Below are 24,447 nucleotides of genomic sequence, written 5' to 3'. Positions count from 1 at the left end.
AAACAGGAGATATTTTGTGAATTTTTGAAAGGAAAATTTTCATTACAAAGAAAAAATACTGCATTATTTTTTTCTGTAACAAAATAATCATGGTGAAACAGTATGATTAACATAGAAATACATAGCTAACCATTTTTTAATTATGTACTTTACAAAAGTGCTTCGATAAAGCAAACTATCCCATACAGCAATATGTTGAAATCATTGCGTGTATACAGAATACAGAATTTTAGAAGTAATCATCAATTTCTCCTTTTCTGTCACCTTTAAATCAATAGAAAGGAATTATATATTCCCAGTTAAAAAAAAAAAAAAAAAAAAGGAAAAAATGCAATGGTGTGTTTTTATGACTCTTTTTTTTTCTTTCTCTTTTTTTTTTCTTTTTTTTAATTTCAGTTGACCTACCCTTGTATTTTCCTCGAGACCAACCAACCCTAACGTTTCAGTCTGTCTACCACTTCACTAACAGTGGTCAGCTGTACTCCCAGGCCCAGAAGAATTACCCTTACAGCCCTCGCTGGGATGGCAATGAAATGGCCAAGAGAGCAAAGTAAGTCAGATTACTGTTTCCTACTAAATATTCCATTTGTTACATGGTCATGTGTTGGTAGAAATTTAATGGATTTAACTGTACTTTTCCAGCGTTATAAAAGCTAAATGTATTTTTGTTCTCATATTATCCTAGCGTTCCGTATATGAATATAGACAGATACTTTATTATTCATGCTTATTACATTAGTGCCAGAGGACTGATCAAAAGAAGACTCTGCAAGGCGTTGTATGGGCACAGTGGTGACAATCTCTGCTCCAAAGAGCTTCCAATCTAAATAGACAAGACAGCCCCCAGGAGGAGTAATCTACATGGTAGCAGCCAGTGAAGGTAATTCCATGGTTTTGTGTTGGCGTTGGGAGGACCCTGAAGGGAAGCATGTGAAGGAAGAAAAACCTGAAAGATATGGAACAAGACTGTAATAAAAAGCCACAGAAGAACAGGAGGAGGTGCAGCAAACCACCAGTCTGGCATAGGAGACAACCCTATGAGAACTTGAGAATGTTATATGTTATCTGAAAGTCTGAATATCTTTTAATATTTTTTTTTTTAACTACTTTTTCTCTTGGCTAGAAATAGGGAATCTTGGACTGTTTCCTCTGCAGTTTTTTTGGCAAGCCCTCATTTCAGACTGGGGAGACACCACTTCAGTCTGAGTATCCCCTTTCATTAGGGATAACAGGACAGCCTCCCCAGAGTGGTTCTGTTGCAAGGACAAGCTGCTGTGGGCAGTTTGTATACTTTTGTATAATATACTAGATGTATACCTGATACATCTTTTAACAAAGCAAAACAGATTTTACATGAATGGAGCAATATGGGCAACGGCCTTGCTGCAGTATTTCAGTTTTGCAAAGTGTAAAAATGTTAGAACAGCAACAGATTTAAGCAGGCTGATTATCAGTTGTTCAGCACATAAAGGCATCAAACTGCATGAATAATAAGGCATATTGGGATGAACATTTTGAGTGACAATCAGAAGATTAAATTAAATTAGCAAAGATGCATAAATAGGAGTCAAATGAAAGTAGTTCAAGCTGAGTAAATCAAATGAATGGCATGGTCAGAGACTGATTGTAATTTGGAAATGATGGAAGTAAACAACAATTGACTGAAGGATTTGCAGATTTTATAATAATTTAAATTTTGTGGAGAACATCAAGTAACATTTGATTTTAGATTTTGATGCATTGTAATAGAAATCTTTTTGCTAGTATTCGGTTTTACTGATGTACTGCTAGGAGAGCCATTTCTTGATCAAATATGATTTTTTTTTTTTTTGGTGGACTTGCAGAATATTTTCTCTAGCAGAATATTATGAATATTTTGGGGTTTTCTTTTTTAAGGAAAAAAAAAGGCAACAAAAAAAGAAACAATAACTGGAAGCATTACTGTGGCTTTTTTATGACCGTACTACAAAATGCATTTCTTTTGCAGCTGGAGGCTTACAAGTGCCTATGTGCTGTCTGCTAAGTGCATTAATTTATGAGTAGATATATACAAATGGACTTCTCTGCCCTGCACTTGAAATTTAGAAGTATTATAACAGTTCTTTTAAAAAGCACTAAATGTGTAAACTTACTATCACGTGTATGTTTTGTGAGGTTGCTCACTCTTCTGTTTGAGCCTTTGCATTTAAGTTTTACACTGGATACATAATATGAGAAAGATGATGAGAAGCGGGGGAAGAAAGTACACGACAGTGTCTGAAATAACTGCTGCAAAGAGATGGAGAAGCTGCTCTAGTTAAAAGCGCTTTGCTTGCAGGAACAACTAGTGGTTCCCAATGATGTTATGATACGTGTTAGCATATTTAAGAAAGATTTTTAACACAATTGAGCACCTTATGTAAACAGTGTTTAAAATATTTCCTAGGGCTTCTTAGAATAGATTAGTGTGTTTCAACACAACCAAATAATTTTTCATTCTACTTTACTTTTACTGTAGCCATGTTATGGATCAAGTATATGGGAATATATGTAGGTATGTAGGAAAGTGTTCTAATTAATTGTATTAGTTCAAGCACCACATCAAAACATCCCAAATAAAAACAGAAAAGTATGCATGATTTAGCCTCTAGAAGCGCTGTAATTCTGCTCTGCTGAAGTAAATTTAGCCCTGGATACATCAGAGACAACTTGTTTGTGTTTCTAAATACTGTTTTGGTTTTGCTTATATGTAGTCTTTTTCCCTCTTAGCCAAATGGTCTCCGAAGTGCTTGGCATACTTTGAGACAAAACAGCTCTGTTTATCTTTCTAGCCCTACTGTTCCAGGGCCACAGGATCTCTCACTTGACATTCTGGTATCTGACCAAATTTTCTGCCCTTTTTCTCAGACACTTTGAGGGATCAGTTTACACCATCTTCTTCACCGTAACTTAAGACACCATCAAGGATGGCTCTTGCACCAGCTGGGTTCGTTAGCTGTCCAGTCATCTATCGAATGAAGCAGAAACTTTATAGAAGGACCTGTTGTGATAAGACAAGGAGTAATGGTTTTAAACTAAAAGAGAGTAGATTTAGACTAGCTATAAAGAAGAAATTTTTTACAATGAGGGTGGTGAAGCCCTGGAACAAGTTGCCCAGAGAGGTGGTGGAGGCCCCATCCCTGGAAACATTCAAGGCCAGGTTGGACAGGGCTCAGAGCAACCTGATCTTGTTGAAGGTGTCCCCACTCCTTCCATGGGGGTTGGACTAGATGACCTTTAAAGGTCCATTCCAACCCTAACGATTCTGTGATTCTGTTTATACTGCCTTGCTTTATAGGATGTAGAAGCACCACCAAAGTCTGAAATACCATCACTTGGAGATTTTAATTTTGGCAAGCCCTGCCTCTTTTCAGCAACTCAACACAGCCTGCTTATTCATGGGCAAAGCTGTCATAAGTTCATGCCAAAGGGACTTTGATTCTGTGCCCAGCCTTCTCCCAGGTTTGGGTTTTGTGGTTGTTGGTTTGCTTTTTTTTTTCATAAACAGGTGAGCCCATCCAATTCCTTCAGCTCAGGGGCTAAACTTGAAAGTCTTGGGATCCTTGCTTATCTTTGTGGCCTCCAGCAGAGGTAGGCTTCTCTTTTGAAGTTAGGACTTAACCCTTTGCTGTAGCCTTGAGACAATCAGTAGTAGTTATAAGTAGGAGCAAAATTACTCCCCTAAAATACATGCATGCAGAATTAGATTGTATGCATTCCCAGTTAGACACATATCACCTAAATCTAAAAGGCAAATTCTCAGATCAGAGATTTGATTTAGCAGGATCTTTTTCATTCAGAAAGAAAAACTGCTCATGTTCTTGCTGAAGTAATTGGACCAATTTATCCCTATCTGATAAAGTTCATGAAATCAAGTTTCTCTTTCTCTGTGCCCTCTTAAGCAGTTTTTAAAATCACCTAGCTCTTTTGAGGCCCACTGACTTAGATTCCTCACTGAGAGATAGCATCTGGTAGTTGAAGGTTGCTATTGTCTTAGCCCAGGCATTGCCCTCCGGCTTGATTTAATTCTGAGGACGAATCAAGTCCTGATTAAATAATGTGATTCCAAATGCCTCTAGATTGCTTCTTTCTCAACTAAACACAAAATTTTAATCTATTCATCCAGCTAGAAACAGGGAAAGCAAAAAATATTAAAATTTTCTTACAAGCTGCCATGATGCCGTTTCCTCTCAGTGCACGTCTCAGGCTTTGCCTCTCTTAGGTCGTTTATTTGTATGTCTGTGGCCTCCTGCGTAAGCAGCTTCTCCAAAAGATTTGGTCCTAAAATACAATAGCAAGCCTAAGAAAATACAGTAAATTATGGAAAGTTAGCAGCCTTGTTTGTGGTGTACATGTGAAGTAAAACATCTCTGTGTGGTTTCCATGGGAAAGCTTGGTTTTTGCTTAAGTAGGCATTCAAGTGTACATAAATGGAGTCTTTAAAGAATATGCAGACTCTAAGCCTGGGATTTTGTGAAGGAATACTGTAAATAAAGCTTGTTTGTTTATACAAATGAAGTTCAGTTCTTGGATGCGCTCTGGCCCAATTTCTGTCTGACCCAGTGCTGCTCTGAAGACTTAGGTTATACTTCAGGGAGAGCAAGTCAGAACTCAGTTTACTCTTTTATCCTACATAAATCCACCTACTTGTCATTAAAAATAGCAGGAGGATGGAAAACTGGTATCAGAATAAAAAGCTGCTCCAAAGGTTCGTGTTCTTTTTTTCAAGGTGGCTGATAAAACTGGTTGCTGCATAACACTGTTGTCCCCAGCCATTCACCAGTGTTTGCTGAATGTGGTGTTAATTTTACATATCCCTCAGGGCTACATGAGGGTGAAAGCTTAAAAGGGCTCAAGTGCTCTCAACTGTACATTGGCTGGTGCTCTGCCATAAGGTCAAGTGCGGCTGAAGATTATATGCCGACAATTCTTTTGCAAGCTACGTGTGTATCACCAGCATAGCTACAGCTGGTGCTCAGCACAAGCCTGCTATGATTAGAAAGTGTCAGGCTGGTGCACTGGGCCATAGCATTTTCAGCCCCATCGATACCTTTACCGTGAATATCATCAAATTAGCTGATGTGTATCATTTGAAGATGCTAGTTGCTGTTTGGCTGAAACGGTTGCTTTGAGCCTTAGTGTTCCCTGATAAAGAGAGGAAGTACATCTTTTGGTCTAATAAAAGGATATTTGCAAAAAAAAAGGGAACAATTGTGTTGCTCTTTAGACAAACTTGGTTGTAATATGTCAAAGACTTGCTGTTGTATTCAGTACATCCTGAGTGCCCTAAGAATTTTTTTTAATATTGACATTAACCAGTTTTTCAATTAAGCTATTTTTTTTTATTATTAAGTCAGAATTCTGTCACACTTTAGGCAGCAAATCTATTACTACATTTTTGATTCTTTTAAAGTTACAAGTTTCTCTGTTTTCTTGAAACTTTTGTTTTCAACTTATGCTACCTTGAATCTCACTATAAAGTTTACATGTAAACATTGCACCTTTTTAATAATCTTCTCTCCTTGATAGGTGTAATTAAGGTAATAAATCATTTGTTATTATTTGGTTTGTATTTCAGTATTTTTCCTGCTTATTCATAAAAGTAGCAAATTGTATTTGCATGTATTACATGATTGTTTTATGCACAATAGGCATCTTTAAAGACTAGATTTCCAAAAATTAACTTCTCTGCATTTACATATACTTTCCTCATAAAGCTTTTTTCATTACAGTCTTTGGCTCTGTTGCGTGTTAGCTTAAACTCAAAAGGAAATGTGGAAAAACAAGAGTAGAGAACAGAAGCAGAAAACATAGGGACATCATCCTTCCTTGGACGTGTATTTGTTTGTCTCTGAACATTCGCAAGGTTCAGAGGATTCTTAATGGATAAGAGCAGCAGGGTAGGTACAAACTAACGGGTGAGGGGCTGAGCTGAATCGCTTGTTTAACTCTTTGGTTTTTGATAGTTTCGCATCGGAAACTGAATATAAGTTATTTCCTTGCTGGAAATCAAGTAAGGCTGACATTTTTTTTGCTGCCAGTGGGCTCTTTTTTAGAACACAAAAGAGCCAATACCCTCTGACAGCCGTAGCAAGAAGAGATGTGGCGATCCAGTCATGTGAAGCTTACAAAGAAGTGGGAGTGTCAGCTGATCAGGATTACACATGAAAAGTAGAAAGGCAAATGGAAAAAAATATGTTTTGTTAAAATACTTAATGATTGCATTTGTCCTTGTAGCGTGTTCTGCAGTTGATTTAACAGCAAACCTTAATAACAAAATTATTTTGCTTATAAGATATAATAGACAGAACAGGTGCATCTTTTAATTACAGTTTTCCCAGGATATTTGTTGGGGTTCGTTTGTTTGGTTGTTTTTTTTTTTCACATTCTTCCTCTGCACACACTCCAGAGTACAGTGCATACACATGATAGTTGCACTTCTTGAGTCATATTTTTCATGTACTTTTCTTTAAATGTCTGCTTGGATAATTAAGTCTGACTCTTAAGTTATGGTATGTTAGTTTCTGACAGGTGCCTGCCAGGGATCTTCAGTGCTGTCATGCATTATGTGGATTTCAGCCAAGACAGAAGGGCCTGGGTATTTGTTTCTGGTCACTTCTCATTAAAGCTTTGACTGTGGGAAAAGAAAAACAACCATTTAAAGATGAGGAGTATAGGTGCTACAGAAAGTGCATGGAAATAAAATCTGTTAGGCAAATAGTTTTTCTGTGTTTTTATATAGACATTATGTATATGTGTGAACTGTACATATGTGCATTTCAATATATAGTAAATATTCTTTCTGCAAAAAAAAAAAAAAAAGGATTGTCTCTCTTACAAGAGAAATGCACCGAGTACATTGGAGAAGTTGGCTTGGTAGAAGTGGAATATAATAGCACTTTGCTGGAAGATGACTGCTTTATAGGAATTAAAGGCTAGAATTTAATGTAGGTGGTTCTTAGATAACGAGGGTTAGGTGTTCTAGAATACTATCATGAACTGTCTAGTTTGGCTCCATTGTACATTTATCAAAGCTGCTAGATCTATAGTAGAGCAGGGAAGTATAGTTAGGAACTGATATTAAAAAATGTCCTCCCTTTCTTGAGAGACAAGAATAAAGATAAATACATGATTTTGGAAGGAGTGGAGGTTTAATAACCCATGAATGAATACTGTTGCTTGGTCAATTACAAAATAAACGGCTACATAAAAGTAGTAGTTGAGCCCCATGCTCTTGTCTTTTGGGTAATACTTGTAACTGTTAAACACAAAGAACAGTCCTACTAGGTCAAACTCAACATTCATTTAGCCTGGTGTCATGTCTGTATCAATAGGCAGTGACTAATGCCTGTGGAAGAGCATGGCAGAGCACGTAGTCGTATGTTCTACCATCTTCAAGGATTTCTATATCCAGAATTGGTACATTTCTGTTGAACAGCCCTACCTAGCTTTCCTTCTGTTTGATTGCTTTTTGAACCCACATTATAGCATCACAGAATTCTGTGGAAAGGGGGTGCACAGATAATGTGTGGTGTGAAGAGCAAGCTTTGACTTTGTGCCAACTACTTTGTGCCAATTCCTGCTTCCTGCTAGCTCCAGTTGTTAGCCCCTAGCTCTTGTGTGAAAAGAGGCAGCAAATAATTAATCCACTGATCCCTTCCATAAACTTCATGATTTTGTGAACCTCTTCATGTCTGTTCTGTCACCTCTTCACCTGCTCTGCTCACTCCTTCCTTCTACAGAACCTTTCCATATTTCTGATCGCCCTTATCCCACTTCTTTATCCCTTTACTATTTCTATTATATTCTTTCTGAAATAAAGAACTGTGTATAACTCATGATACATTCACTATGCATTTATATGGTGACATAGTGGTATTGTCTTGTTTACTCTTTTTTCTGGTTCTAATAATGTCTGATTTGGTTTTCTGTATACGACTGAAGGTTACACTGACATTTTAGCCCCAAGATTGTCTGTTTTTCAGAGCCTGTGGTTTTTGTGTATGTAAAATTAAGTCTTTTTTTCTCACATATCTTCCTTTCATGTTTGTCAATATTGACTTTTCACCTGGTATTTTATCTCCCAGTCTCCCACTGCTGTAAGAACCATCTGCAGTTCCTCATAATTGTGCCTCATTTTTCCTTCACTGACCAAATTGTTAGCATTAGCAAACTTCACCATCTTCTTTTGCTCACTTTTGCAGATCATTTAGGAATATGTTGAACAACACAGGTCAAAACACCCATTTCTGTGCAGTTCTCAGGTGACTTCACCCTAATAGTACTCATCATTCATTCCTATCGTTTTTTTTTCTTATCTTGACCTACTATTTATCCACTCATGGATCTTTTCTCCTGCTGTGGTAATTCACTTTTTTAAAAGCCTTTGAAAAACCTTCCCAAATGCCTGTAGGAAACCCAGGCAGTGTGTGTCACTTGAATCTTTCTTGTCCGCATTTTGGTACCTTAAGAAAATATGAAATTTGTGAAGCATAAGTTTGACTCCTAACCAATATATCGTATTTTTTCAAGTCCACTAATTTGGGGCTTTTTATAATTTTATGGTTTCTTATAACAGCTTCTACCTATTTGTAAGGTATAGACATGAGATTTACCAGTCCACAGTTCCCTCTATCCTCCCAGACCTTTTTTTAATTGACATCACACTTCTCTGGGACCAAGCTGTTTTAAGCAGGAGGTTACAAGCTATTTAAGAGTTTTGACTTCTCACACTTGAGATTCTCTGGAACTCTGGAGTGTGAATATCATCTGGGCCTGCTGATTTGCTTGCGTGTGTTTTGTTGATTTGTTCGTTACCATTTTGGCTGACATTTCTGCCCAAGTCAGATATTTTGGTACATCCCTTGTAAAACAGGGTTCTGGTATGGCAGCCTCTTTAAACACCTCGTGGTGAACTTGGATGTAAAGATAATTTCTTTTATTCTTTGTGACTTTATTTCTTCTGAACATTCTTTTTATTTTTTGACCAGCTTTTGTACTATTTGACAAATTTTTATTTGGAGGGCCACAGCTAATTTGTTCCTCAAATTTGTTTTTGATCTGTGTTACTCTGCTTTTACATATCAGTTTTAAAACTGTCTGTTTTCCCATTTGGAGAGGTCTCTGGCTGTTTGAGAATTTCCTCTTACTTCTAATAGCAAACATACATCTTTTTAAATAGCAAACAGAAATAACTTCTTTAATATGTTTTCCTGTAATCACAGATGTATGGCATCTCATCCCTTTCCTTCTGACTGGTTTGTCCTAATGAATATCCAAGGAGGTTTCTTTTATGTTTTGGTATGTTGCCTTCGGCCTCTGTTGATAAGCAATCTGGCAAAGCAAAGCGGATGGCATGATGGAATCAGTACTTTCACCTGCAAGCAAACTTTGTTTTCAGAGATGCTGGTTGTCAGACTCGTTATGGATGCATCTTCATTTCTGTCTCTGAAGTACAATTAAAGGATTCAATAATCTCTTAAAGATAATTCAAATTCTATTATTACTTCTGTGATCTCCTCTATTCTTGAATCTCTGCACTTGTTTTTCCTTACAGGTCTCATTCCTGAATGTGGTTTTGCCCAGTCTTTTCTGCTTTCTCCTACTTAATATGCCATATCTACTTTCCTCCCCTCCTTATTTCATCCTATTCTTCACCCTGCCTTTTATACTTACAAGAGGTTTCTAGTTGCATCTTGTCTGGCATTGACTCTCTCCTTCAAATCTACTAAATAATTTGCTAAGTAATTGCTCTCCAGCAATAGAGTTCAGCGTGCTCTTATGTAGCCCAGATAGGAGGAAATAACAAGTGTCTTGAATAAACAGTATCTCTTTAAGAAGTTAACCTTTACCTGGAGTGGAAAAATATGGCTATGGCACTTCAGCAAATAGGAAAAATAGAGCAGGCTTGTCACACTGTAGCTCATAGAACTGGAAATTTCCTGTGAATTAGCCCTGTATTTAGAAAGACTGTATGAAGATTGAATTTTTCCATGATGGCCTTGGAATATTATTCTCATGATCCACTGGTAAGGAAATGGAGTGACCGTGCTGTGACAGAGATATTCCAGTGCCCCCTTCGCAGACACCCGCTACCCCAGCACTGAGTAATCCCCAAGGGGAAAATGGAAGTTAAGAAAGCAGAAGCAAAATCTGCTATGATCTGAGACCGCAAGCCTTCATCTGACTGAAGCAAGTCTATTTATGTACATTGTGGAAAAGGTGAAGGAAGTGAAGTGTTTATCTCTTGAGCTGGCAAGCAGAAGGCATTGATACAGCTGTTTCAAAATGAGAGGTTCATTTGTCTCATGCCTTGAGACACTTAGAGCCACTGTGTCTGTGGGATATTTCTGTGCAATGCACCTTTGTAAATTCCCTTGTATCTATATGAGATATAGAGAATAAATCCCAGAATCCTGATTTCCAGATGATTCAGAAAAGTTGCTTGCATGGTTGCTGGCCTTGGTCTATATGCACTGATTATGTCCAGTAGCTATAATTTTTATCTGTAATTGTCAGTAAAGGTCCATGTGTTTGGGAGTATGTATATTATTGGAACCAAATTATCGTCTTTTGCAAAGTGATGACCCTACTTATGCTGCTGCTTTAAAATAAACATTAATTGCCAGCCTACAGAATGATCTACAGTCCTGGCTCCTCAGCAGTTCCCTAGAACTCCCTTCCTTTATATTTTGCTGTTAGTCAGGTTGTTATATTTATGGTTGTTTTGTGATTTGAACAGATTGTCAAGATTCATTTTGCTTTAGGTTAAGTTAGGCAGCAAAGTCATCTTAATTTTTACAGCAGAGCTATGTAGAATTCTTGATTTTATTTATGTATCATATAAATATCATAGTTTGATATTATCATTGATATCATAGGGGTTTTTTGAACAGAGACACAAGTGTATAACCAAATTAAAATTTAATCTGTATTTCTGTTTGCTTCATGTGGAGTAAAGCCACCTGTTATTTCTGCAATCAGCAAGCCATTGAAAAACATGTCTAGATATAATCATTTCTTCTACCTTTCTGTGTGACTGGAATCAGAAATGGTAATAACTCCAACAAGAACTTCTGGAGGAAAAAGACATTGTTAGTAAAATACAGAAAAAAGCTTTTGGACCCGAGGGAGGTTTAATGTTTAAACTTCAGATGTGTTCTTAGTTTCACTAGTTCTACTGCTTCTATTTCCTGTTACAGTTCTGGTAGCACATTTTGCTTTGTTTGTAATTTTGGAGATGATTTTCTGTCATGTAATAATATGAACTGAGCTGAAGGCAACAGTATTTCTTAAAAACCTGTATTTTTGATGGCTGCCCGCTGCAGACCTTCAGCTCTGTTGGTGCGTGATTACCGTCCCATCCATAAGCCTGCCTGCACAGTCAGTGCCCTGTGTAGACTGGCAGGTGGAAGTGGACATAGCAGGTTTACAAAACTCCTCGTAGGTAAGTCACAACAAAAGGAGGTATAGAGATAGAAATATTAGAAGAGGAAGAGATTATGTGGTGAATTTGTTTGGCACCTGGCGAAAAAAAAAATTGCTAGCAGCATAATGGCATTGTGCACTGACTCCTTTGCGCATTTGTGTGTTAGCCAGTTACAGTAGCAGTAATTTAAGAACTGTTGTCTTGCTGTTGTATAAACACTTCAGATGTTTGCTTGCCAGGTTTGGAGATGTATAAAATGGAGAACTGTGTAGACATTGGTTTTCACATAAAAGCAAAATATTTGCAATAGATAAAGCTGCCTACTAAGGAAATTATAAACCACATCCCAAAGAGCCTACCATCAAGAAGCTTAGTTTAGAAACATGAATCCGTGCCAAGTATCGTTATGTATATTTGAAGCGATAAAGAAGTCCGGGAAGGTACCTTTATCATTCTGCCACTGTACTTGAATAAGTTTTAGTGATGTTTGGATCCAAACGGTGGCTCAGAAATGTTGCTGCCTCCCGAATGCCTGGCGCATGCCATAATAGTCCTGATTTTCATTTCCTGAGCCTTTGCCACTTGGCGCCCAGCCACGTTATGGGCCTGTCTGCCTGCCACAGCCCGATTCCAGCTATGCAACCAAGAGTCAGACTTTGTGACTTCAGTCGTTGTAATATCTCACATCTAGAGAGAATGATAGTTTGTTTTAACAAGCATTTTCTCCTAATAGAGGTGTCAAAAAATGTCTACTGTACAATTAATCTTCTGTTAACCTGTAGTTATCCCAAAGCAGGAGACTGGGTTATCCTGCTCCACCGTGAGCATCCATGTATCTTTAGCCTGCTGAGGAATGCTGCGGAAGTGCCTGGGAATAAATAGACGACATGGTTCGCCCAATGGAAATATGTTTTTAATGCATTATATATAGTAAAAATAGCAAAGAGGTTTAAATGTCTCGTGTCTGAGTTTACAAGGAAAGACCTACGCCTTGAATGTTGGCTTGGGGCCTATTAAAAGAATGGGCTTTCAGTAGGGTTCCACACTTCTGCATTCAGCCCTTGTTAAATGCAAGGCGTAGAGATGCAGGATGAGGGTATAACAACCTGTTAAGGACCTAATCAGCACTCATATGGAATATGACCTACATACAAGCCTACTAGTGGAATTAATATAACAATTTGTTAATTTGCGCTCCTTTTGTTAATTAGTACTAATGTTGAATTAGACAGCTCCAGACAAATGGAATTTAAAAAGAAAACAATTATATTTAAAAAAAAGAAAGTTGGGCATCTTTGATTTTGCTCTGTTCTAAACAAAGAGGAAATCCTAGCGATTTTGGAGAGTTACAGTAAATATCTTTACACAGGAGATGAATTATTAGGGTTTCCATGAAGCAAACCAGCTGGCTGTGCCTGTGTAGTCACGGGAGGACAAATCCTCTTGTCTGGCACCCAAAATGGATTGTTGTAGGTGCTCAGTATTTTCAAAACAAGTTTTCATTGTGTTTAAAACAAGTTGCAACAAGAACATAAAAATACAAAGGCACATTACATATGTATGTATGCTCCACGCAAAAATACTTTGTACTTCAAAAAGTGAATAATTAGGTGACGTTAATAAAGCCTGGAGAAGCTCTTTTATAAGTCTCATATTATTTTATCTAATAATAATTTTATCATTGTAATATGGCTATGCTGTTGAAATAATTTATATAACAAGATTTCATTGCAAAGTGTCAGCATAATAATACTAGTCTGGGAGGAACAGGTCAAAGACCTCAAGAAGCCTCAGGCTCTGCTTTACTCTGACCTACGCCCTTCTTAGTTCCTGTTTTCACCTAATTTAATTGGAACAGGGGAGAACATTGCTATTCTAGCTAATTTATGAAGATCAGTCATCTGTGGACTGGATTTTTTCTGTTAGGATTCTGTGGATTTGAACTTGTAAATGTCTTGCAGCAGTTTCTTTAGGGTGCAGAAGGAAATAAATATGGGATGCAAAATGATGTGAATTCTAGAGTTGCAAGTCCTCTGAAAGAAATGGACAGTAGTTGGGGCAAATGCTTAGGATTCTCAGCTGTATCTAATACAGCTGAAAGGGGTCCAGTTCAGTCCTCACCTCAGTCCCAGGGTAAATAATAGCATTTGCAGAATATTCAAACAAACTCATTGTTAACTTACTGGATAATTCAGACAACAGAGGTCACCTGAGGAGAAAGGTGTCCTAGCTTACAGACCCTGGTCCAGAAGACTTGGAAGAGTTACGTAGAACTATTTGGAGATTGCCACAACTATAGGCGTGCCTGCCCAAGTCAGATCTGTTAGTTTGAAATAGTTGAGGAAAAGAACCCCACATTTTCCTGTATGCCTTATCTAGACTATGAGAAAAAGGGTGTGTTTATCAAATATACTAGCTACTGTGATTTTGAATACACTAAGGTTGTTCTGTAATTAAAGCCTAGTGTATTCAGAATTAAACCATAGTCACAGTAGATATTAAAACATTTTACAAGAATGAATTAGAATATTGAAATAGAGGCTAGTATTAAAGAATAAAGTTTGCTCTCAGAGCCAATAGTAGGAAAAATCCAAGTACAATAACCCAAGTCTGTCTTCTGATGAGAAGAAACACAATATATGCACTTGATAGAGTGAGAAGTAATGACAGCCCATGTGTCTTTGTGAAAAGATTGAGATTTCGATTCAAGAGCTTTCATTTGCCAGTAAAAAATGTGCAAGGACAGAATACACTGTGGTGGTGGTAGACATGTTGCTGTACAGCTAAGTCTGTACTTGATGTGGACCATCAGGATTCCTTCATCCCCTTCCTTTTCCTCAAATCATCCCTTGATGGAGAAGGCACTTGAAACTCCCACATCTTGAGCTGAAACACATAAAACATATGAGTGCAAATAGAGCTAGCATGGATGAATTTGAGATCAGCGTGCTGAAACACTTGTCACTCTTGAACTGAGGAGTTTAAGGGGAATCTATTTTGTGAATGACTTAGGAAGATGATTCATCACCCCATGATGAATGTCCTTGTCCCAGACACAAAAAGCAGAAATCTCATTGGTATGGCATTTTGTATGCTTTTTTTCCTCTATGTTCTGCTCCAAATTTCCCACATGAAGATTTTAATAGAAATAAAAACACCTAGGCAAATCTTCCAGCTTTATTACACAATGAGTGGTAAATAGAACACCAGTGCATAGCTGGCTGTAGCAGCAGTCAAGCAAAAGCAATAGCAGAAAACAAATGTGTTCGTTTTAGAATGCTTTCACCATAAATATACATGAAGTGTTGTTTGATGGGAGATTGCAGCTCCTTTGTTGAAAGTCTTTGCAGATTTTCAACATAGGAGTCTGAAGGCAACAGGTATTATCAAATGGTCGGTGCAGATTTTCTACCAACTATATTTTAAAAACCCAACACTAAGTTATATTGGAAAGCACTGCAAACCCACACCCTAGGACTTAGACATGTATGGGCTTCTGGAGACCTTGTACCACAGTCAGTGTTTTATATCACTAGAAAACATGTAAACAACGAGTCATCCAAATTCTACCTTCTTTTAGATACTTACCATTTGCAATAGCAAGACTGACTTTCCACTGGATAATAAGGTGAAGGAAAGATAAGTGCTTTACTCTCAGCAAATGTCCTTGAGCATAGCACCTGAAATTCAATGTACCCTATCAAGTGTATGTAGTGGTTAACTATAGCGAAATGCGTTGTTTTCTGGAGTACTGAAGAAAAATTTCCATAGAAATCCCATAACTTGCTACCTTGAACTTCAAAAATGACCATTTGAAGGAACAAAAACAAATAGACAAAAACCAATAGATTCTTACAGTAAGACACTCAACGAAGAGTTAGACATGTGCCTGTATGTGTATGAAGATTGACACCTACTCTAAGCTGAAAAGAAAGCAACTCTTTAAACACTGTTTAAGATCTAAACCATTACGAGAGGGATGCAGAGCCGTTGTACTCAACACTCATGTAGAGAATGTCTGTGAACTTTGTACAATGCAGTTTTTCTGTACTTGAAGGAGCATTTTATGTGATTCTTCTGAGCGTAGTGTGAGGTCAGCATGACAAAAACCCACCAAGAACATGGTAGAGTAAATCAGGAGAAAGAAGGAACTCCGTGTTTCCCAGAAAGGAGAAAAAGCATTGATCAAAAACTGATTTCTGCTATATGACACAGTCTAGAGAAACCATAGATCAGGTTAGCTGTCTGCTTCTTCAGTGTAATTCAACAGGTACCCAAATTACTGATTTTTTTTTTTTAATAGCAGTTCTCTAAAGCTGAAAAGTGTATCTGCTGGTTGTAAAAATAATAATTTCAAACCACTTCTGAGATACTTAAAAGTGTAATGTGGCAAAGTATCTGAAACAAAAAAAAAGAGAGAGATTTTTTTGTGAATTCCTGTGGTGTAGCACAGGTCAAAGTTATTGAGGATGTAAATTTGTGTGAATGTGTTTATGTGAATAGGGTGTAAGAAATGAATCTTTTTCCAGAGTTCATGTTTACATTCCCGGTTTCTCTGTGCCCGTATGTTCAGGATGCTGGAGTGTTTATCAATTTAAAACCTCTCTAAAAGGAATAATATGCCATGTGAAAGAGGCCCTTACCATCCAGGCTATAGCAGAGTGTTGTCCTTCAAAACATTTTATATTTCTTTTAAAGTTATTTTGTGTAGTCCATTGTAACAAAATGTGTCCATGTCATGGTCCTATCTGTGTAGAAAAATGTACGGTTTGACTTCAATGCCAGCTGGTTGATAGATGAAACTTACTCGACCAGTAATTGGTGCTTGTTCTGTTTCTGCTTACTGGTAATTTCTGCAGAGGAGAAAAAATGTCAGAATTTCCATTTCATGGGAAATTCAAAATTTTTAACATATGGTTTTTGTCCCAAACTTCAGATGAAAAGAAAAATATCTGAAAAAAAATTTTGCTTGGTAAATGTGGAAAAAAAAAAAAAAGCAGTTAATGTGACACTATAATGCATCTGCTAAGAGTAGCACAGTGCCTCTTGGAAGCAGAAATTTTAATTATTTACCCCAACATTCTTCATGGACTGGGTCCTTTGAAGAGACTACTTCTGCTGTTAGGTTTATACTTCCAACTCCTGTGATGCAGCAGTGCCTTGTCAGTTTTGATTAGATACATCATCTCTGAGACACTGGACTGCAAATAAGCAGATTAATATCAAACTGATGGTTTAGGCTCAGTTCTACAAACCAGAACATCTCTTCTTAGGTCAACCCAAACCAAAGTGCTTCACTTTTTTTTTCTTTTTTTCCTGGTGAAAACTCAGTAGCATTTCCACAGAAATGCACACAGCTGGGTAAAATGTAATTTTCCACTGAAAAAGTCATGTGATTTAAAAAAAAAAAAAAAAGAAATTCTAACAAGCTCTAATAATGAGTAATGTCTTTGCTGCCTGTTCTACTCCTTCATATATACCGAAAATAAGTCTTGTTACTTCTATACAGTAACACTTGCCATTCCTTCCCTGTATGCAGTGTTCATTAATACCGAAGCAGTTTAAGCTCCTGTCTCCTACTTCCCTGTCTTTCCTCTTCGGTCTATTAAATGTGCTACAGCTGATAGTCCTTCATCAAGTATATTGGGCTTTTGGGTCTCTTTGCAGGGTCTTGTTTGGTTTGGTTTGGGGTGAGGGAGGTAATTTTGTGCGTGTGTGTGATGAACTAGAATTATCCAAATGTTTTTTCCAAAATGTCTTTAATCTCAGATACCTCGGGTGTGTGGGAGAGGGGCAGAAATGGAGGAACGTAGCCTGGGTAAACATTTGGTACGACATTTGCTTCAGTCTGGACAAGACCACAAATGATAAGGGAAACTTAAGCATGTACTTTAAAGTATGGAAAGAAAAAAGTATGACTTTTATAAATTATGAAGTACTAATGGAATTTTTGTCGTTTATGGAACATCTCCAAGAGGTTCTTATGAACTACCAGTGAAATAACATCCTCTTTGAAACAGTACATCTGATTAGAATGTAGGGAGGTGTTAGATCTGGTTTTGCAGCAAAGGATACAAGCTCTATAGCAGGAATTTGTGAAAAGAAAGGATGCTGGTGTAGATAAAGATGGTGTGGGAGGGTGTATGTGGTATCAGAAGTGTTCATTCTGGAATTTACCTAACAGAAAAGTCATTGAAATATTCTGCAGTAAGTGTGGTCTTAATACAAAGCACAAAAATATTATAAAGGAGGTGTTTCAGAAAAGAAATAAAATATAGGAAAGTATATCTGCTTATATCTCATTTGATGATTAAGAATTTTTACAATTTAGGAAGAAGGAAGTTTTAAGTAACATTTATCAAGTCAGTAAGAAGAGCATATGCCTGAAAGAAGAGTCTGCAAGGAAGCTATCAAAGGGGAAGGAAGAAGCTACTTAAAATAAGCAAAGAGAGGAAATATAAATAAATGTTAGGACAGATATGCAAGGAGAAATAAAAGGATGATAGATCCTGGCATTGACAATGTGCAAGTGATGTTCCTTGAACTAGCAAAATGCCGTAGAGCTGACTGGGACATACATGGGCTGCAATTTCAGATGTATGCTATGAACACACAAATACAGAAATGGCATTTGACTGTTAAGATCAGATGACAGGCATGCCATGTGTGTGTACCAGGATGGGCAATCACTTCTGTGGGCATAATTATGAGGACTGCTTTCTGAACTTTGATGAATAAATCAGAGTGTGTTCTGTAAGTGCCCAGCACAATCTGCGTACGCTGTAAAATGTGTATGCTGGTTTTGCTGCTTTTCTTTTCCATTTCTAAACTCAGCTCCTCAGTGCAGAAATGCTTTTACTTTCTATTGCTCTGTTAACCTTTGGGCAGCATCTCATGTGTGTTTACAGCTTTTCTACAAAAGCTAACTGTAGCTATCTGTTAATTAATTTGTCAGGCACAACTTCACAAAGAGAAAGGAGAGCGTTCTCTTTTGTGATCTTGCAATGTTTTCAGATGTGAGGAGGTATAATTGGTGTTCAGTGACTGCCAAAACTTGTACCCAAATTATGAAATACGTATCATGGTTGTGAAGGTGGTCAGCATATTTTTGCTACAGGAGGTATACCAGCAGAGAGATCAGTAACATAAAGAACATAATTGCAGCTATTCTTACTTTGGTTTTCTTTTTTTAATTTTATTTTGGTGAGGAGTACTGGAGCAGTTTCTCCTTGCATGGAAATTTAGAAAGACCAGTGATATGAACAGAAAACAAAATGTAACAAAGTAGAGAGAGTGAAAGTTCAGTGAAGAAAGTAGTAGTCAGAATGATGAAGCAGCTTCTAATATAACTTGCAAATAAAGAGTATCTTTGGGATACATAAAATATGTTTAGTACATGGTTGAGTATTTCAGTGCAGTAACCTCAAAGGTACAGTTCAAACTCAATTTTGGATACTTAGGTTCAGCTCATTTTACAGATGTATGAGTCACTCAATTATTTGTAAAGAAGATAGACAAAGATCCAAAATATACAAAGCACATCTTAATTTATAGATAATGGTCTGGCTTTCAGAGTCTAAGAAAAGGAATTACAGTTCATCCGAAGTGTTAGTATTTATTCACTACATCTTATGTAAACTACTGCCATCAACAGTGACTCTGTATTGCATCAAGGTTTCTGTTATGAGGCAGATAAAGAGCTTATCTCCTGCACGTAGTCTGACTTATTTTCACGATTTTCCTGCTCCATTGACTTGTCTGCCTTTGGTACCTTATGTGAAGCTTTCTTCAACGTCAGGGAAAAAACCTCAACTTCTTATCCCAGAAACATGGTGAACTGCATCCAAAAGTGCCAGTTCTAAGATGCTGCAGGCAGCGGCATAGCCACGCTGGTGGCTTATCTAAGGGTTTCTCATGTTTACAGCCACTCCAAGGTGTATTTTTCAGTCCATCATACAGTTTATCTCTGGAGCTCTGCATTGGATAAAATATGGACGGTTCATCGGGCTCTTCTGACAGTCTCAGGTTGCTGGTGTTGACCAGATTAGGAGGTTAGTGGTGAGGACACTGAAGAAAGAAGTACTGCTGGGTCTAGGAAGCTGAAGTGTATGGATCCGGTGTGTACTAAAAACTTGTAAGAAAAACATTACCCATTTGTGAGATCTAATAAGGGACTGAGCGTGGTAATATTATGCTTCTCTGTTAAAGCTCTGGCCTCATACATGCACACACCATGTTCTAAGTTTACTCCTTCCTAACCATGCATTTTCTTTTTTTTCTCACTAGGGCATATTTCAAAACGTTTGTCCCTCAGTTCCAGGAGGCAGCATTTGCTAATGGGAAGCTGTAGGCAGCCTGGGGCACGGAGATGATACTGGACAAATCCTTCAGTCTGCGCGTGTCAGCCCACAAGAAGAATGCCTGGAAATGGTCTGGACTGTCTTGATAGGTGCTTTCTTGCCTCTGAAATGGTTTTGGTAGCTTCAGTTTTTGTCAGATTTTTGAAACAAAGACCTCACTAGCGTGCTTAAAACTGAATGTTTGGTGTTCATCTGTCCCTTTGCCTCTGCCACCACCATTCCTTTATGGATCCACTGGATTAAATTTAAAAGGGTGGGTTTTGATGTGATAATGTTTTCTTGTGCCAAAAATGTCCTGTATGTTATGCCTTGTTTCCTTGTCTTCAGATGGTGTAAATTGGATATTTTTTTTCCACTGAAGTACTATGTAATTTGTATATTTAGTTAACATTTCCAGCTTATCCTAAGAAAATATAAAACTGCCATATGTACCAGGAATGCCTAATGGACTGTACAGTGCCATATTCTACCTTGGAGGTTTGCACCTCACTGTGGTGATTGTTCTCAAAGGTATGGATATGAGTTGCGCAGTTCAATTCTCAGTGCCTTTCAGGTTGGTCTGATATTAATATGGCAGGGTGTTGGAGGGATTTTTTTTTTAATCTCTCAGTTCAAAGCTCATCTTATATGAAATGCTGTGCTTTTATGCTTTGTTTTTATTTCCAGTTGTATGATTTTGGTGTTTTTTCTAATGAACTCCCCTTGCCATTACAAAAAAGTTCTACTTCTTGAGTACCAGTGCACAAGGAACTAGTTGTATAAATCAGTGTAACAAAATAAAGCTCTTTCATGGAACTGTAATTTTTCCAAGTAAGATAAATACTGCTAAGAAGCAAGCTTTCAACAAAGGAATGAATGATGTCTTGGGAAATAACTGATTAAATAATGTAGGGCTATAAGTATTTACCTTAATGCTTAAGTTCAACATGTCTTCTCAGAAATAATTTTAAGTGTATAGAACTGGAAACATTACCTCCCCTAATTCTGAAACGCGAAATGCAAAATCCCACCTATTCATCCTTTTTTCATACTTGTGTCAGGCACACCAGTTGAGGCTAACTGTACACAATGTCACTTCCCAAATTAATTTGTAAATAGAACAGGGTACTTTCCAGTAAGGAATAAAATTAACAGTGTATGTTGCTTATAAATGGCAGATGGAAAATGTGCCCTGCTTCTGCTAAATATGAGGAACTAAACGGATAGTATGCAGATGATACAGTGGCGCTGGAAAACATTTTAATTTGAAATTATTCACTATAGCACCACTATCTGCTTGTGCAATGAAACCTCATCAAGTTACTTGATTGGCAGCATTCTCCTACCCTTTCTAGAACTTGGGTTTTTTACATTAAAAATAGTGCTTTCCAGGGGAATGTCCACTTAGGAAATGTAGATGAGTTTTGAGCAGTGAAGCTTAATAATTAAGAATTATGCAAATAATTTGTCTTTAGAAACTACAGGTATTTTTAGCTAGTTTATAGGCAAAATTTTAGTTTATGTTTAATACTGAAGTTCTTGGCTGGAAATTAAGGTGCAAACAAATTCAGAACCCTTATTGCAAATCTATGGAGGAGGGGGCATATTCTGTCCTGTGACCCACCCCCTTGTGACACTCGCTGCATTATCTGAGGGCTGTAAACGGCTCCAAAGGTCTGAGTCTGAATTCCCTTGGTGGAGGCATTGCATTAGGCTTTTGCATACAAACCAAGACTTACAGCAGATGTGGAGGGTAATGGTTTTATGTGAGTAGCAAAACCGTAAGGGAACAACCTTCAATGACTGAAAACAGGTATTGTGTGGTATACTGGGAGGATCTCACATCTGCGTTTCTTCGGGTAAAACTCAAAGCCACGCACACGTATTCAACAATAAGCTAACTCTTGTGGATGGGGTGGGGGGAGGAGGATGGCTAATGAAAAACATTTGTTCTGGGAGTATTCAAAATCTGAAACAATCCCTAGCATCTTCAAAAGGTAAAGCCTAAACCCTCAAGTTGCATCAGTAGATTCCTCGAATCTTACTTTTCGTAACCTTGTGTTTGATTCGGTGTTGTAGAGGTTGTCCCATGAACGTGTTTGCTTTATATACCTGATTGTCCAAGTGGCACTAAAATTTTTTTTTAATCTTTTCAGAAGCTATTAGGATTCAAAGGCTAGCAATTGCAAAATGTTTCAAAAGAAGGTCCACTCTTTAGAATTAGTACACATTTTCAACCAAAAATACATCATTCACCTCAGTCCTAGTAATTTTGGACAAAGAACTGCTTTATTATTAAAGGACTAAGAGTTTTAGAAGCCATGTAAGAAAAGACTTTGAGGATGTAAAAAGCCTAAAGCAGCAATTCCTTCTGTTGAATTCAATAGTTTCACCAACTTTTCACTAGCGTATGTGGAAATGAACTGATGGTTTCAGTCTAATTTTACATCATGCTACAACTGGTAGTATTTTCAAAAAAAAAAAAATGAAACAAAAAAAAAGAAGAAGGTAGAAAAGTTGAGAGACAGAACTGTTTGTTTAAGATAGTCTGCAAGCCTATCAATTTTCAGATTAGAAGAAAAGGCATTTTTCTTACACTTAATGAACACTTTATTTATTTCAAAGCCACCCTGCTCCCTTTGACCTACACAGTATTTTATGGAGCCCTTCCTGATAGTTTTCAGAAGAATGTATTGGGGATGTCAGTACTACAAATGGGATATTGGGAGGAAAAATGTGGAAATGAGTGAACTCTCTTCTCCAGGAGGATTACCATATAAATACTACATTGGAAAAGAGAGTTAGTTTGAGTAATTTTATATCGAATCAAGTGTGTGTTGAAGGCATTTAAGTTAGCCATGAAAGTTGTAATCTAATAAATTGGAGTTACTTAAGTTATCTCCTGTTTTATGATAATATCTGTTGTGGCCAGTTTAATGGCAATGAGACTTTCAGTGCTTTCTTCCCTATGGTGTGATATATGCAATTAAAATGAGCAGTCAGACTTAGGCTAGTTTCTTTGGTCTATGAGAACCACAAAACATGGGAGAAAAATAGTAATGTTACGAAGATATTGAAAAGCCTAAATTCTACTCTGTCGTAATTTTGATTGCAAGAAGGCAGTAAGTCTCTAGTTACTAAGCCCATTAATGCACAATTTTCCAGAGGCCCTAAAGTGCAAACTTAAGAGTCAAGCCTTTGTTCATCTGCATACGTAATCTACTGTGCTAGAAGTGAATACCAAATCTTTCAGATTCAAAGTTAGATTTTTTGTGAACTTGCTGGAAAGACTAAGCAAACAGCTGCAAGAATAAATATAAATTAACTATATCATACATAGTTTGGCCTTCATTGATCTTTCCGTTGTGCTGGTCATTGCTTTGTGGATCAGCACATTTCCTTTGCTGAACCAGCAACGTTTTCAGTACATCCGTGTCCTTTGAACACCCTCCCACTCATATAGGGAGTAGATTTGACTCAGTTTTTGAGAAGAAATCATTGCTGGAATTAGCACGGATCTCCTACACGTTGCTAGACCCTCACTAGGCATATTTCTCTGTGTGTTTCCTTCCTCTCATCCTGTCTGGTGCTTGCAGCAATCAGTCAGGAGACAAGATTCAGCAATGAACTGCAGTACCTTAAGTCTTACTTAGGTGATTTTACACAAACTTCTTAACTAGGAAAGAGGAGAATAGGTTTGGTTAGTCTCTGTCAAGCAGTGCCTCCTAATACAAGGCTGGGGGGTGTAGCAAAGGTGAAAAACCTGTTTAAGTAGTGAGTAGGGACTGCTGCTTGGACATCCTCCTCCTCTGTTAAGTACCCTTAACAACTGGAGAAGCAGCAAGCAGTACAAACCCGTAGTAGCACGTGAGGGTCACCCCATTTCTAATACCACATCTACGAGGCAGCGATACATGGAGATGAAGGGGAAGCGTCCTCTGTCAGCGGAGAAGGGGAGTTTCTCACCCTTCCAGCTTTGTGAGAAAGACGTGCTGCAAGGCAGTAACCAGCTTTGGACACAGCTTCTGACCATGACTGTTAATTACAGGGTGCTGTCGTTCCCGTGTGAAGTAAATGAAGTCTGTGACCAAACTGACTGCCAGTGAACACTCTTTCCTTAAATTACTGTTCTCTCTGTAATTGATGTATTGTAACGCTCATTAAACCTAAAGGTTGCACTGTTTCTTACTTAAATGTTACTGAAAATCCCTGAAGTTATCTCCTTTTCAATTTTCAGGTGTCTGTAATGTTCTGGGACAATTTGATTTCATCCTTATTTGTTATTACTGTTTTTCGCAACTTTGAGGTTTATATTTTAACAAGGCAACCAGTAGTTGTTCCAAGTGTTTGTGCCAGCGTCATATGGACCTGCATTAAATACAGAATTATTTGATGTAAGAATAATCAATCTTACTGGAGAAATTGGTTCTTATTTATTAAGCTAAGTATTGTATTCTCCACAGTAGAGTAGTTCTGCGAAAATACTCTATTGTTACCCAGAACAGAAGGGATAATTGTGCTGATGGCATTGGATATTTTTTTTTGCACTGAATCTTAGTTTAATTTGCATCTTAGCATCAGCAGGGGGAAAGTGTATTCTCCTTTTTTGAAGGAAACCTGCACCTAAATAAACCATTGATCAGGCTTTATCTTTTCCTGTTT

At 37.6% G+C, this 24,447-nt stretch overlaps 1 protein-coding gene across 1 annotated transcript in view; it reads left to right on the top strand.

Annotated features, from left to right (window-relative positions):
- BABAM2 (BRISC and BRCA1 A complex member 2) overlaps positions 1–23,124 on the top strand; it is a 175,986-nt gene extending 152,862 nt beyond the window's left edge. Inside the window, exons 11-12 of the mRNA XM_086745927.1 lie at positions 397–550; positions 19,733–23,124. Coding sequence (XP_086602053.1) covers positions 397–550; positions 19,733–19,796 — 218 coding nt within the window. The 3' untranslated portion in view covers positions 19,797–23,124. The remainder of the gene's footprint in view (positions 1–396; positions 551–19,732) is intronic.
- The last annotated feature ends 1,323 nt before the right edge of the window (positions 23,125–24,447 follow it).

This window comes from Chlamydotis macqueenii, chromosome 3 (genome assembly GCF_036417535.1).
Source record: "Chlamydotis macqueenii isolate bChlMac1 chromosome 3, bChlMac1.mat, whole genome shotgun sequence".
In the NCBI taxonomy this organism is placed as follows: domain Eukaryota; kingdom Metazoa; phylum Chordata; class Aves; order Otidiformes; family Otididae; genus Chlamydotis; species Chlamydotis macqueenii.
The sequence above is the reverse complement of the archived record's forward strand: the minus strand, read 5'-3'. Positions and strand labels throughout refer to the sequence as shown.